Source organism: Oncorhynchus gorbuscha, linkage group LG10, assembly GCF_021184085.1.
Source record: "Oncorhynchus gorbuscha isolate QuinsamMale2020 ecotype Even-year linkage group LG10, OgorEven_v1.0, whole genome shotgun sequence".
Classification (NCBI taxonomy): Eukaryota; Metazoa; Chordata; class Actinopteri; order Salmoniformes; family Salmonidae; genus Oncorhynchus; species Oncorhynchus gorbuscha.
In genome coordinates this window covers 68,126,786-68,142,354 of record NC_060182.1, presented here as the reverse complement: position 1 = coordinate 68,142,354, position 15,569 = coordinate 68,126,786, and the positions used below count along the sequence as shown (strand labels likewise).

General features: G+C 39.6%; 1 protein-coding gene across 1 annotated transcript; it reads left to right on the top strand.

The window, feature by feature from the left end:
* Nucleotides 1-4,344: 4,344 nt before the first annotated feature.
* Nucleotides 4,345-14,091, top strand: LOC124045251 (adhesion G protein-coupled receptor G3-like). The gene is made up of 17 exons (XM_046364532.1): nt 4,345-4,402; nt 5,156-5,253; nt 5,866-5,952; nt 6,532-6,612; nt 6,732-6,902; nt 8,933-9,007; nt 9,156-9,312; nt 10,651-10,807; nt 10,960-11,091; nt 11,240-11,350; nt 11,450-11,489; nt 11,619-11,719; nt 11,836-11,957; nt 12,085-12,350; nt 12,764-12,854; nt 12,967-13,250; nt 13,493-14,091. Exons 1-17 carry the CDS (start codon nt 4,383-4,385, stop codon nt 13,621-13,623), a joined length of 2,124 nt encoding a protein of 707 aa, XP_046220488.1. The 5' UTR covers nt 4,345-4,382; the 3' UTR covers nt 13,624-14,091.
* Nucleotides 14,092-15,569: the final 1,478 nt, after the last annotated feature.

Genomic DNA, 15,569 nt, shown 5'->3' with positions numbered 1-15,569 from the left:
TGGGTATCCCTTTGATTAGCTGTTCAGGAGTCTTATTGCTTGGGGGTAGAATCTGTTAAGAAGATTTTTGGACCTAGACTTGGCACTCCGGTCCTGCTTGTCATGCGATAGCAGAGAGAACAGTCTATGACTAGGGTGGCTGGAGTATTTGACAATGTTTAGGGCCTTCATCTGACACTGCCTGGTAAAGAGGTCCTGATGTACTGGGCCGTATGCATTACCCTCTGTAGTGCCTTGCCGTCAGAGGCCGAGCTGTTGCCATACCAGGTAGTGATGCAACCAGTCAGGATGCTCTCGATGGTGCAGCTGTATAACTTTTTGAGGATCTGAAGACCATTACCAAATCTTTTCAGTCTCCTGAGGGGGAATAGGCTTTCTTAGTGAGCTTGGACCATGATAGTTTGTGGTGATGTGGACACCAAGGAACTTGAAACTCTCAACCTGCTTCACTACAGCACCGTCGATGAGAATGGGGAGCGTGTTCGGTCATCCGTTTCCTGTGGTCCACAATCATGTCCTCTGTCTTGATCACGTTTAGGGAGAGGCTGTTGTCCTGGCACCGCACAGCCAGGTCTCTGAGTTCTACCCTATAGGCTGTTTCATCGTTGTCGGTGATCAGGCCTACCATTGTTGTGTCATCGACAAACTTGATGATGGTGTTGGAGTCGTGCCTTCCCCATGCAGTCATGAGTGAACAGGGAGTACAGGAGGGGACTAAGCACGAACCCCTGAGGGGACCCCGTGTTGAGGATCAACATGCCAAATGTGTTTTTACCTACCCTTACCACCTGGAGGCGGGCTGTCAGGAAATCCAGGATCCAGTTGCAGAGGGAGGTGTTTAGTCCCAGGGTTCTTAGCTTAGTGTTGAGCTTTGAGGGCACTACGGTGTAGCATTCTCACAAAGGTGTTCCTTTTGTCCAGGTGGGAAAGGGCAGTGTGGAGTCGAAGCGAACATAGAAGTCATTTAGCTCGTCTGGTAGGCTTGTGTCACTGGGGAGCTCACAGCTCACAGCTATCTTTCTGACAGAACAGAATGTGTATATAATTACAATCACAAGTATAGCTTTCTTGAGATTAATAGAGGTGTGCCCCAGGGTTCCAATTTAGCTCCTGGGTTGTTGATTTGATTTGAGAAATGGGATGCAAACAGCAAATTTACATCTATACGCAGATGATACAGCCATATATTAACGTGCTCCTTCTCTGGTTCAGGCTGTTGAACAGCTCAAGACTGCTTTTCAGTCACTGCAGGCCTCACTTTATGGTCTCAAAATGGTCTTGAACATACAAAAAACTAAATTCATGACCTTTACCGGAGCTGGAACTCTGCCAGAGAAGGTTAGCATTGTCACATCTGGTGGCTTATCCATTGAAAAAGTGTCATCCTACAAATACCTAGGTATTTGGTTGGAAGACAAGTTGTCTTTTAAAGTTCATGTGGATAATCTTGTGACAAACCTTAAATTGAAATTGGGTTTTTATTTTCGTAATAAGGCTTGCCTCCCCCTTATGGCTAGAAATAAGCTTGGTCAGGCCACTTTTTTCTCTGTAATTGATTATGGTTACTTGTTGTATATGCATGCAACCTCCATCTTACAGAGACTGGACTCTGTTAATCATGCGCTTTATTACTAATGCCAAGTCAACTTGTACCAAATGATAGGTTGGACCTCACTTTATATGCGCAGAAAGATACATTTGTATGTGTTCATCTACAAAGCCCTTTTGGGTAAACTCCCTCTTTACCTCTGTAGTCTGGTCTCCTTCACCACCAGCAGTTACCATACCCGGTCTGCTAGGTGGTTGCTACTTAAAGTCCCCAGGACATTCACAGTATTAGGCAAAACTGCCTTCCCTTGTTGTGCACCAGAGGCATGGAATAGTCTACAATCCATGCTTCATCTAGATATGTTAGTGCCACTGAATGAATGTAAAATATTGATGGGAGACTCTTACGGAGGGAGGAGTGTAAATGCTTTTTTTTTAGCCTGGATCACGTTGTGTTGTATGGTATTGTTGTATGTTTTAATTATGTAATGTACTGACTGTTGCTTCCTTCTTGCTGCCTTCTTGGCCAGGTCTCCCTTGAAAAAGAGACTCTGGGTCTCAATGGGCTTTTCCTGGTTAAATAAAGGTTAATAATAGTTTGCAAGCCCTGCCACATCCGACGAGCGTCAGAGCCGGTGTAGTACAATTCAATCTTAGTCCTGTTTTGACGCTTTGCCTGTTTGATGGTTCGTCGGAGGGCATAGCGGGATTTCTTATAAGCTTCCGGGTTAGAGTCCTGCTCCTTGAAAGCGGAAGCTCCACCCTTTAGATCAGTACGGATGTTGCCTGTAATCCATGGCTTCTGGGTATGTACGTACGGTCACTGTGGGGACGACGTCATCGATGCACTTAATGATGAAGCCAGTGACAGATGTGGTGTACTCCTCAACGCCATAGGAAGAATCCCGGAACATATTCCAGTCTGTGCTAGCAAAACTCGTTACATTTTGAATGCTAAGCAGGACTGGAAAATGGTCTAATTCACATACTTATCAAGAGAACATCCCTGATCATCCCTACTGCCTCTGATCTGGCGGTCTCACTAAATATATGCTTTGTTTGTAAAGGATGTCTGAGTGTTGGATTGAACCCCTGGCTATCTGTAAATAAGAAAATGTGTCCGTCTGCTTTGCTTAATATAAGGAATTTAAAATGATTTATACTTGTACTTAAGTATATTTTAGAATTACATGTACTTTTGATACTTAAGTATATTTAAAACCAAATACGTTTAGACTTTTACTCAAGTAGTATTTTACTGGGTGACACTTTTACTTGAGTCATTTTTATTAAGGTATCTTTAGTTTTACTCAAGTAGGAGAGTTGGGTACTTTTTCCACCACTGCAAAAATGTTAATTCATTATAATCCACATATCAATTTACATTTCCTGTTGCCTCAGGATTATTTTGCTGTTGTCGCAAACTGGCTCAAATCTGACATTTGTGTCTCCAATACGGGGATCATTTGCATGGTCTATTTGCATCTGTGAATGTCTATACCAGCATCTACTGTGCCTCGGCAAAACTATTTGCATTTCTGTATCACATAGAGTCCTGTCAAGCCTTTATACCAACTTGCTGGATGCCCAAGTCTATCTCTTCCATCGACCAAAGGCTTTCTATGTACTGAAACAAAACAACATTTCCAAACAACCAAACAAAATCCTGCTATTGTGAATATTGGAAAGGATGAAAAATGTGTCTAGATCCGTTGGATTGGATTACAGAGAAACAAGTGTGAAAAGCACATTAGTCATTGCTCTATAGTCTGTCCTGACAGACTGTTGACAGAAACTGAAACTGACCAGTGCACAATGCATTTGGTTCTGGGTTTTGAGATAATTTTAATTGTTAATGGATGTGATGTTAGTACGTTTGTAAAATATAAATAACCTTATTTCATTTAGAAACAATTGCATACCATTCATTTTTGTGTTCAATTAATGAAAACTGAAATGATTTAGTTTGATAAGACTATATTTTATTATAGTGTTTAAAGTTGTGCCTGTGAGCCATAAGGTACAGGAGGCCCAGTGGTGAAAAGGTACCCAACTGTCATACTTGACTAAAAGTAAAGATACCTTAATAGAAAAGGACTCAAGTAAAAGTGAGTCACCCAGTAAAATAGTACTTGAGTAAAAGTCTAAAAGTATTTGGTTTTAAAGATACTTAAGTATCAAAAGTAAATGTAATTTAAAAGTATAAAAGTATAAAACATTTCAAATAATTTTAAGTATATTTAAAACCAAATACTTATAGACTTTTGTTCAAGTACTATTTTACTGGGTGACTCACTTTTACTTGAGTCCTTTTCTATTAAAGTATCTTTACTTTTACTACAGTATTACAATTGGATACTTTTTCCACCAATGTCCTGTCCTGCTAACCATTTATATTTGAATTTATTAGGGATCCCCATTAGCTGCTGTGAAGGCAGCATCTACTCTTCCTGGGGTCCAAACACAGTAACGCACTTGCAACACATTCAAAATGTAATGCATATTTTATTTTTATTTTTAATGAATTTGGTGAAGTAAAAGTAAAAGTTGTCCAAAATATACATTGTAAAGTAAAGATACCACCAAAAGCGACTTAAGTAGTACTTTAAAGTACTTTGCACCATTGAGTAGGCCTGTCAAACAACATTTTGAATTGATGTACGGTCTGTGTAAGTGCTCACTGCACGTGTCACAGGAACACAATGGATTCTCAGAGGACATGAATGTGTCTCATTTGCAAGGTAAATCTACAGAGACGTAATGTCAACAGTATATCGCCTAGTGCTCATAGTTAACTGTAACAGGAGTTAAGAGTGCTAACAAAACATTCAGCCATGACTCTCTCATCAGACGGGTAAGAATCCTTGATTGGTCTTATAATTTCTGTTTCACCATTTTGCTGATAATGACAATTATACTTTTTCTTCTAGAAAACAATATAAAAGATGAGATCTTGATAGTTGAAGAGTTTATTGCAAAACGCTATATCCACTATATCCAGAAATGTTGGCTTATGGGTACCTTCATGTGTGTAAAATATTACTGTTCTCAGATTTTTTATTCATCGATCTTAGATGTGTATGAAAATATGTTAATTTTGCAAAACTCTACAAAACATTAAGAATGCCTTCCTAATATTGAGTTAATTAATGCACTTACAGTAAGTCGCTATGGTTAAGAAAAGCATCTGCTAAATGACTCAAATGTCCAATATTACTGCCTTTTTTTCAATATTGATGTCACCAATGTATCATTTGTACATTTCTTTAAATGCAGTTGTAGTAAAATGTAGTTATTTGTTATAATTTACTGCGTAAAACCTAGCAATACTGTGTATTTCTCCGAGAGTGAAGTGGATATATAGCATTTAGCAAAAAAAAACATGATTATTTGTCTCTAAAATGAAACCATCAAGTGATATATTTTAACCAAAAATATGTCTGTCATTGAACAACCCCATGCCACGATTAGATTTCTTCAATCAATAAAAGATAATTTACCAACATTTCTGAAAATTAAAATACGGCATTTTGGAATGAGGCTATCCAGATGTATATTAGACTGTTGTAATGAGCCTGTAATGATACATGTTTTCTTGGCTTGACAGATTAAGGCTATCAATGGAAGGGAAACTTTGGAGATTTTGTTTGACCACAGCCATTCTGCTCTGTGGCATTGGCTGCCAAAATAATTCAAGTGAACGTCGTAAGTTACGTTTCCCCTTGTAATGTAGAAAAAACACTCAAATCATTTGATTGGATGCTATATTTTTCATGCTCGTCAGCCAGAAATGCATTGCAAATTATATATTTTTCTTAAAAAGGGAACATTTCATTTAAAGGGGCTTAACTCTAATGTATTGCTGGTGCATTTAAAAAAGGGATTCATATGTACATGTTACGGGTCAAAAGTTTTAGAACACCATTCTCATTCAAGGGTTCTTCTTTATTTGGACTATTTTCTACATTGTAGAATAATAGTGAAGCCATCAACACTATTAAATAACACATATGGAATCACGTAGTAACCAACAATTGTTAAAAAATCAGAAAAAAATCAGAAATTTGAGATTCTTCAAATACCCACCTTTTGCCTTGATGACAGCTTTGCACACTCTTGGCATTCTCTCAACCAACTTTATAGTTTTGATATCCTCCCTATTATTCTACAATGTAGAAAATAGTCAAATAAAGAAAAACCCTTTGATGAGTAGGTGTTGTAAAACTTTTGAACAGTAGTGTATATATATATTTTGTATAACAAATTTCAATAGATCTTGTCCTTAAATGTATGCATTAACCGGCATTGTATTTTTAGGTTGTAAAGTACTGATAGTGAACGATGACACATATTCAGGAGTCATTAGGAATGGGAATGATTGTCCATCTCAGAATAACTTTTCAGGTACAGTATGATAACTAACTAGTTAACGGAGAGGTGAAACATTGTAAAACATATAAGCTCATGTCCGTGCCACAGCATAGGATATACACTGAGTATACCAAACATTAGGAACACCTTCCTAATGTTGAGTTGCACCCCCTTTTGCCCTCAGAACAGCCTCAGTTTGTTTGAGCATGAACTCTACAAGGTGTCGAAAGCATTCCACAGGGATGCTGGCCCATATTGACTCTAATGCTTCCCACAGTTGTGTCAAGTTGACTGGATGTCCTTTGGGTGGTGGGCCTTTCTTAATACAGACTATTGAGCATGAGAAACCCAGCAGTGTTGCAGTTCTTGATACAAACCGGTGCGCCTGCCACCTACTACCATAACCCATTCAAAGGCACTTAAATATTTTCTTTTGCCCATTCATCCTCTGAATGGCACACATACACAATTATGTCTCAATTGTCTCAAGGCTTAAAAATGTAACTAGTGACATCAATAAGGGGTCATAGCTTTCACCTGGTCAGTCTAAGTCATGGAAAGAGCAGGTGTCCTTAATGTTTGTATACTCAGTGTACATTGCCTTGTTTCCAGATTGGATAGGGAATTGTACCTCACAGCAGGAAATCCAGAGGCTCTGCATCATATCTACTGGAGAGAACACAACACCATCAGGTAGCCTCACTTTATGTAAAACCTTATGTAGATCTATATTACAGAGTCCAGTTATGGTTATTCAAAACATTCAAATTCATTTTATGAATACTTTGTTGTAATGCTGTATGTATCTTTAGATAAATGTCATCCAGAATTCCCCAACTGTACATTTGAAGTGAGGAAAGATAACAATTCATACTCCATAACTCTGAGTGAAGATGCTGTCAACACTCAAGAGTTCCACTTGTGGCTTCCACCGAGAAAGAACATGACATGTATGCCATCACAGTTCTATCGAAATACTACAGGTAAAGTAGACATAATAGTTTTTCGTCATAACATATACTTTTATCAGACATGTTTGGATAACATAGCCAAGCTAGTGCAGCCGTTGACGTGTAGGCTACAGCATACTTTACTTTTGGAAGGCAGTTTCATGTTTTGCATTCAATAACTGTTATATGGTGCCCTCTGCTGGTATATGCTAGATCAAACATACAAGTTCTGTATTGCAATCCTCTAGGCAGCCGACAACTACTGTTAAACTATTAGTCCTGACCTTTCAACGGTTGGTACATTTGCATTTAATTCCCATCAAAATAATACATCTACAAACACTTACACGGAATCCATAACATTAGCAATTAGGCAAAAAATGACAGCGTATACAGTATTTATTGTGTGTTCCAGGGTCTATTTATCTGAATGTTTTTTTTATTTTATTTAACTAGGCAAGTCAGTGAAGATCAAATTCTCATTTACAATGACAGCCTAGGAACAGTGGGTTAACTGCCTTGTTCAGGGGCAGAATGACAGATTTATACTTTTACCTTGTCAGCTCATGGATTTTGATCTTGCAACATTTTGTTCACTAGTCCAATGCTCTAACCACTAGGCTACACCCAACTGTAAATTTTGCCTGTATAAACGGATGTAAAATAATTATGCTAGTACATTTTCAGACGCATGCATGTACTGCCATTCTTAGGAGCCCATATCATATCATACATATCGTACTACACTGGCTTGGATGCTCGTCAGAATATGTTGCAGGGCTTGCAAACTATTACAGACTACAAAGGGAAGCACAGCCGCGAGCTGCCCAGTGACACAAGCCTACCAGATGAGCTAAATAACCTCTATGCTGGCTTCGAGGCAAGTAACACTGAAACATACATGAGAGCATCAGCTGTTTCGGACGACTGTATGATCACTCTCTCCGTCGAGTAAGACCTTTAAACAGGTCAACATTCACAAGGCCGCAGGGCCAGACGGATTACCAGGACGTGTACTCCAAGCCTGTGCTAACCAACTTGCAAGTGTCTTCACTGACATTTTCAACCTGTCCCTCACGAGTCTGTAATACCAACACATTTCAAGCAGACCACCATAGTCCCTGTGCCCAAGAACACTAAGGCAACCTGACTACCGACCCATAGCACTCATATCTGAAGCAACAAAGTGCTTTGAAAGGCTGGTCATGGCTCAACACTATTACCCTAGAAACCCTAGACCCACTCCAATTTGCATACCGCCCCAACAGGTCCAGCTTCAACCCCCAGCTTCTACCCCCAAGCCACAAGACTCCTGAACAGCTAATCAACCTCAATTACCTTGACTAACCAGTGCCCCTGCACATTGACTCTATACCGGTACCCCTGTATATAGCCTCGCTATTGTTATTTTACTGCTGCTCTGTAACGGCTTTCTTCCGTCGAAGGAGAGTCAGACCAAAATGCAGCGTGGTTAGTTCGATACATCTTTAATATAGAAAAAACACGAACAATACAAAACAAGAAACGGAATGTGAAAACCTATACAGCCTATCTGGTGAAATACAAACACACTGAGACAGGAACACCTAAATATGGTTCCCAATCAGAGACAACGAGAATCACCTGACTCTGATTGAGAACCGCCTCAGGCAGCCATAGCCTATGCTAGACACCCCTACTCAGCCACAATCCCAATGCCTACTAAAACCCCAATACGACAACACAATAAACCCATGTCACACCCTGGCCTGACCAAATAACTAAAGAAAACACAAAATACTAAGACCAAGGCGTGACATGCTCTAACTATTTGTTACTTTTATTTTATTTTTAATTCCTTATCTATTTTTTTTACTTAACACTTATTTGTGGTTAAGGGCTCGTAAGTAAGCATTTCACTGTAAGGTCGACACCTGTTGTATTCAGCGCATGTGACAAATAAAATTAGATTTGATTTGATATCATAAACACCAGGAGAGATCTAACTGCATAGTTTTATTTGTAAGAGTTACTATTTTGATTTCAGTATGATTTAACCATGTGCTTTTATAATTATCTGAAAGGTTATCTGACTACTCCGGTGAAGCCAGAAACCATTTGTGGAAAGATGTCAACCTATGATGCAGCTGCTTGCAGAAGTACAGTACATGCCAAACATTTATATACTGTCATAATGTTAAAATGAATCATTCTTTACTGTACTGGGGTTCTAATGAAGAAGTTCATACTAGACATTTAAATGTGGTCTGAACAAAATGCATTGTTTTTGTTTTGATTGATTTGCAGATAACACCAAAGATAAATTCATTCTTGAGATCACTGCAGAGGGACCAAATAGTTGTCTAACATGTAACAACCCTGTTAAGAAGCCGGACATGAATATAAGTTTACCCAGCGGCCCAATGGAAGGCTCAAATGGGGTCATAAGTGCTGATTTGGCATCGTAAGTTTTTAGATTTAAGAAGAACATACAAAATATATTCAAAAGTATGGGGACAACCTTTCAAATTAGTGGTTTCGGCTATTTCAGCCACACTTGCTGCTGACAGGTGTATAAAATCAAGCACACAACCATGCAATCTTCATAGACAAACATTGGCAGTAGAATGGCCTTACTGAAGAGCTCAGTTACTTTCAACGTGGCACTGTCATAGGATACCAGCTTTCCAAAAAGTCAGTTTGTCAAATTAATGCCATTCTAGAGCTGCCTATAAGTGTTGTTATTGTGAAGCCAAAAAGTGGTATGCCACACAAGCTCACAGAACTGGACTGCCGAGTGCTGAAGAGCGTAGCGCACAACAATCGTCTGTCCTCAGTTGCGACTCTTACTACTGATTTCCAAACTGCCTGTGGAAGCACAAGAACTGTTCTCCGGAAATGTAATGAAATGGGATTCCATGGCTGAGCAGCCGCACACAAGCCTAAGATCACCATGCTCAATGCCAAGCCTTGGCTGGAGTGGTGTAAAAAGTTGCCGCCAATGGACTCGGGAGCAGTGGAAACACGTTTTCTGGAGAGATGAATCACTCGTCACCATCTGGCAGTCTGACGGACGAATCTGGGTTTGATGCCAGGAGAACAGTAAACTTCGGTGGAGGAGGAATAATGGTCTGGGGCTGTATTTCATGGTTCGGTCTAGGTCCCTTAGTTCCAGTGAAGGGAAATCTTAACGCCACAACACAATGACATTCTAGACGATTCTGTGCTTCCAACTTTGTGGCAACAGTTTGGGGAAGGCCCTTTCCTGTTTCAACATGACAATGCCCCCGTTCACAAGGTAAGGTCCACACCAAAAAACTTGACGGGCCTGCACAGAGCCGTGATCTCAACACCATCAAACACCTTTGGGATGAATTGGAACGCCAACTGCGAGCCAGGCATAATTGCCCAACATCAGTGCTCGACCTCACTAATGCTTTTGTGACGGAATGGAAGCAAGTCCACGCAGCAATGTTCCAACAACTATTGGGAAGCTCTCCCAGATGAGTGGATGCTGTTATAGCAGCAAAGGGGGATCAACTCCATATTAATGCCCATGATTTTGGAATGAGATGTTCGACGAGCAGGTGTCCACATACATTTGGTCATGTAGGGTATTAATACAGTAACACGAATAGTTTATGTGGCAACAAACATCTTCTAGTGGAGCTGGTGTAATGGTGGTGATAATAATCATGTTTGTTTTAGGGGGTTTTATGTTTAGGGTTTTATGTTCATCACAGCTAAGTCTAGAGCATGGCAAACTCTCATCTATATTTCCCACGTTCTCTCACTATGACAGTGAGGCTATGAAAAATCTCTTCTCGTTGACTGAGCTGATGGGAAACGCCAGCACTGCAGCCATTTCAATGGGCAAGGTTAAAGGACTCCTTAGTAAACTTCATAAAGACGACCCCAAGGATATCAACTTTGGTTTTTCCCCTGACAAAGATATGAGTGTAAGTACAGTGACTTGATCACTAGAGGTAGAACAATGATTATTAATAGTCCGTTAACTTATTATGAAAGTAACGGTTTTATTCTTAAACTAAATACAGGGAACTGTACACATATTGATGAAGATTGAAATTATTATTATTTTCCTTTGTAGATTGTTGAAGACAAGTATGCCCTGAAGAAATATTTCAATCGATCTGTGCGTGTGTCCAAAGAAGCCTATGACATGGCACTCAATAAGAGTGGAACTTTTGTCGGGGTTCTTGTCTTTCCCAGCATGTCCCAGGTAAACCTACAAATTACTTTGACTAAAAGTTACTTTTTAAAAGCAGTATTTTGATATACTGTATTGTTAAGCATACGAGGTAACATGATTAGTGACAGGTTACGTTACACTTTATCCTTCCAACATGTCATCTCCTCGCTCTTTCTAGGATGAAAAGAAGAGCATCGTTCTAAACGGTGAGGTAGTTGGAATAGAAATTGGAGCCCACATAGCTAATCTCACAGACACCATTGATATTGAGTACAGAAATGTTGATAAGGTAAGAGAGAAATTGTATCATGTTACAGGAACATATTTTGATTAGTAAGGCTATGCATGAAATAATTATGGAGATGCATAAATTATATGTTTTACACAGGTGGGATTCAATGTCTTTTGTAATTCTTGGAATGGCAAAGGTACTTCTCTTTCTTTCTGTACATTTTCAAACCCTTTGGTTCTTTTAATTTATAGAACTTGAATCATTTAAAAGCCAAATATTCAACAACTTCCAACAGAGAGGATTGTGGGATTTTTTTCTCTTTTAGGAAAACTACCCAATTGGACCACAGATGGTTGTCAAACCTTGGAGAGCAACAACAGCATAACGTGCCAATGCACTCATTTATCATTTTTCGCTATACTAATGGTGAGACATCCTCTCCATCATCTCCTGTTTGAAGTTATGTTTCTGTGTCACTTTTAATCACATCCATAAGCTTATCCACTTGCTCACTTGCTCTTCATTTTTGTGATCATACACAGTCACCTCCACCAAAGAACATCAGTGCCTCAGATGTGGCATCTCTAACCTACATTAGCTACATCGGCTGTGGACTGTCTATGTTCTTCTTGGGAACGGCTCTCTTCATGCAGTTTGTGATAAGGTATTTTTCAATATTCAACACAACACCGTACAGTGTGAGTATGATGACCAGTAGAGCTCTATAGCAGGCTGGCCATGATGAGTTAACTGAGAATATTGACGTTGACGTTTCACTTCTGGTTTCACAGCAAAACCAAATCTAGCCAAGCAACCAAGATCCTTATCAACCTCTTCTTGGCTATGATGTTCCTGAACCTGACCTTTCTGACCAACGAGACCGTTGCAGCCATGGGGAGCTATGTTGCATGTGTCATCATAGCAGCAGTCATGCACTACTCCATGTTGTCCACCTTCACCTGGTTCCTCATTGAGGCGGTCCACTTGTTCCTGCAGCTAAAGAAACGCACCGCGAACATCAAACATTATATGCTGAAAGTTTACGTTCTGGGATGGGGTGAGAACAGAGTCATATTAGGGTGTATTAGAATGCTGCTCAATGTACATTACTGATTGACACAACGATCTTAATTTAATCACTGTTGTCACATAGAACAGTCCTGCAAAGCAGGAAATGCAAACTTGCAGTGTATTCAAGGTTTAAAAAGGCTTTAAAAATGTGTAATTTCCACTTAAAAATGACAGACTTGATTTTCCCCGACGAAAAATGTATCAACCCCTACAGTATTTGTCCATTTATTATAATCCACATATTTCACATTTCCTGTTGCTGCAGGGTTATTTTCCTACTGCGAGAAACTATTCAAATTCAAATCAAATTTGCCTACAGTATTATCTCCTCTGATTGCACAAAATCATACCAGTTGCATCTGGCATCAACCCCGTGTGAATGTTTCTCATTTTCTCCAGTCCTTCCAGCTCTAGTGGTCATCGTCCTTCTCGGACTGCAAAAATATACATTAATGTCCATACAAACAGATGATGGGAAATCAGTGAAAATGTAAGTGGAAATGTGACTTTTGGAATTGTCTGTTCTTTGCCCTAATGAGATGACAATCACAAACCATTTACCTGACTTGACTAGTTAAATACATTTCCCTTGTACATTTCAGGTGCTGGATCACTGACATCTACATCCATTATGGAGTCAACATCGGCTATTACGCCTTGGTGTTTGTCTGGACTTTGACCAACTTCATCATTGTCGTGAGACAGATCTTGATCCTGAGGAAGACCAATGTAGGCAAGTGCCAGAACGACCCAGCGTCCAAGGACACCCTGACCATCCTGGGGCTCCTATTCCTGCTGGGCCTCACCTGGGGCTTTGCCTTCTTCAGCTACGGACCCATGGTTATCCCATCTTACTACATCTTCAGCATCCTCAACTCCTTCCAGGGTAGGCATCACTCAAAAATGACTGCTGTTTTGTGTGTGGTTGTCCATGTACATTATCATGGGGCCAGGACCTTTTGCCTAACCATGTGACTTGACCAGGTTAAACTTCCAGATCTAGAGATTTTCCTGGTGAGGTCATGAGGCCATGGGGAACTTCTGACCATAGATGTGTATCATAGTTTATGTCGCATAGTGTATGTCTATTCCTGGACTGATAGTGACTGAGCTTCCATCTTCCTCTAGGCTTCTTCCTGTTCCTCTACTACTACAACACCAACAAGATTGTTGGTGATGACAGGAACTCTGTATTCACCGACCAGAGCACCTCTACTTTTTCAAACATCTATGACGACTCTCCCGTTCACAAGAAGTAGCTAAGATTGGGGCCGATGGGGTATCTTACTACACTAGGTTTAGAATTGCAATACACTAAGCACAAAATGTTTTGAAGATGTTTAATACTCTATTTAATAAATAGAAAAGTATGCTTGTATTTGTTAAATGTCTGTAATCTATGTATTTATATAGTCAAAAGTTTGAGAACGCCTACTCAATCAAGGGTTTTTCTTTACTTGTACTATTTTCTACATTGTAGAATAATAGTGAAGACATCAAAACTATGAAATAACACATATGGAATCATGTAGTAACCAAAAAGGTTTAAACAAATAAAATATATTTTATAGTTGAGATTATTCAAAGCAGCCACTCTTTGTCTTGAGGACAGCTTTGCACACTCTTGACATTCTCACCGCCAGATTCACCTGGAATGCTTTTCCAATAGTCTTTAAGGACTTCCCACATATGCTGAGCACTTGTTGGCTGCTTTTCAGTCACTATGCGGTCCGGTTTATCCCAAACCATCTCAATTTGGTTGAGGTCGGGGAATTGTGGAGGCCAGGTCATATGATGCAGCACTCTATCACTCTCCTTCTTGGTAAAATAACCATTGTACAGCCTGGAGGTGTGTTGGGTCATTGTCCTGTTGAAAAACAAATGATAGTCGCACTAAGGGCAAACCAGATGGGAAGGCCTATTGCTGCAGAATGCTGTGGTAGCCATGTTGGTTAAGTGTGCCTTGAATTCTAAATAAATCACAGACAGTGTCACCAGCAAAGAACCCCCACACCATAATACCTCCTCCTCCATGCTTTACATGGGAAATACACATGCGGAGATCATCCGTTCACCCACATCGCGTTTCATAAAGATACCAAACATTTTGGAACCAAAAATCTAAAATGTGGACTCCAAACCAAATGAAATATTTCCAGCTGTCTAATGTCTAATGTCTAATTTCTTGACCCGAGCAAGTCTCTTTTTCTTATTGGTGTCCGTTAGTAGTGGTTTCTATGCAGCAATTCGACCATAAAGGCGTGATTCACACTGTCTCCTCTGAACAGTTGATGTTGAGATGTGTCTGTTACTTGAACTCTGTGAAGCATTTATTTGGGCTGCAATTTCTGAGGCTGGTAACTCTAATGAACTTATCCTCTGCAGCAGAGGTAACTCTAGGTCTTCCGTTCCTGTGACGTTCCTCATGAGAGCCAGTTTCATCGTAGTGCTTGATGGTTTTTGTGACTGCACTTGAAGAAACGTTCAGTTCTTGAAATTTCCATATTGACTGATCTTCATGTCTTAAAGTAATTTCTCTTTGCTTATTTGAGCTGTTCTTGCCATAATATGGACTTGGTCTTTTACCAAATAGGGCCATCTTCTGTATACCACCCCTACCTTGTCACAACACAACTGATTGGCTCAAACGCGTTAAGAAGGAAAGAAATTCCACAAATTAACTTTTAACAAGGCACAACTGTTAATTGAAATGCATTCCAGGTGACTACAACATGAAGCTGGTTGAGAGAATGCCAAGAGTGTGCAAAGCTCTCATCAAGGCAAAGGGTGGCTACTTTGAAGGATCGCAAATATAAAATATATTTTGATTTGTTTAACACTTTTTTTGGTTACTACATGATTCCATATGTGTTATTTCATAGTGTTGATGTTTTCGCTATTATTCTACAATGTAGAAAATAGTCATAACTAAGAAAAATCCTTGAATGAGTAGGTGTTCTAAAACTTTTGACCGGTAGTGTATATACATATTTAAAATTATATCAATATCAATGTTGTTGCTACAGTATAGAAGGTTAACAAAATAATTTAGATTAAAGGTAAATTAAATGTAAATGTATCCTCTCCAGCACCACCCCAACATCAACATATGTGAAAATAGCACATTTCTATGTTTTCTACTAAAAGGATAAGTGTTTCCGATAAACATCATCAACCAATTAGTAGACAATTAGTAGACAATGCC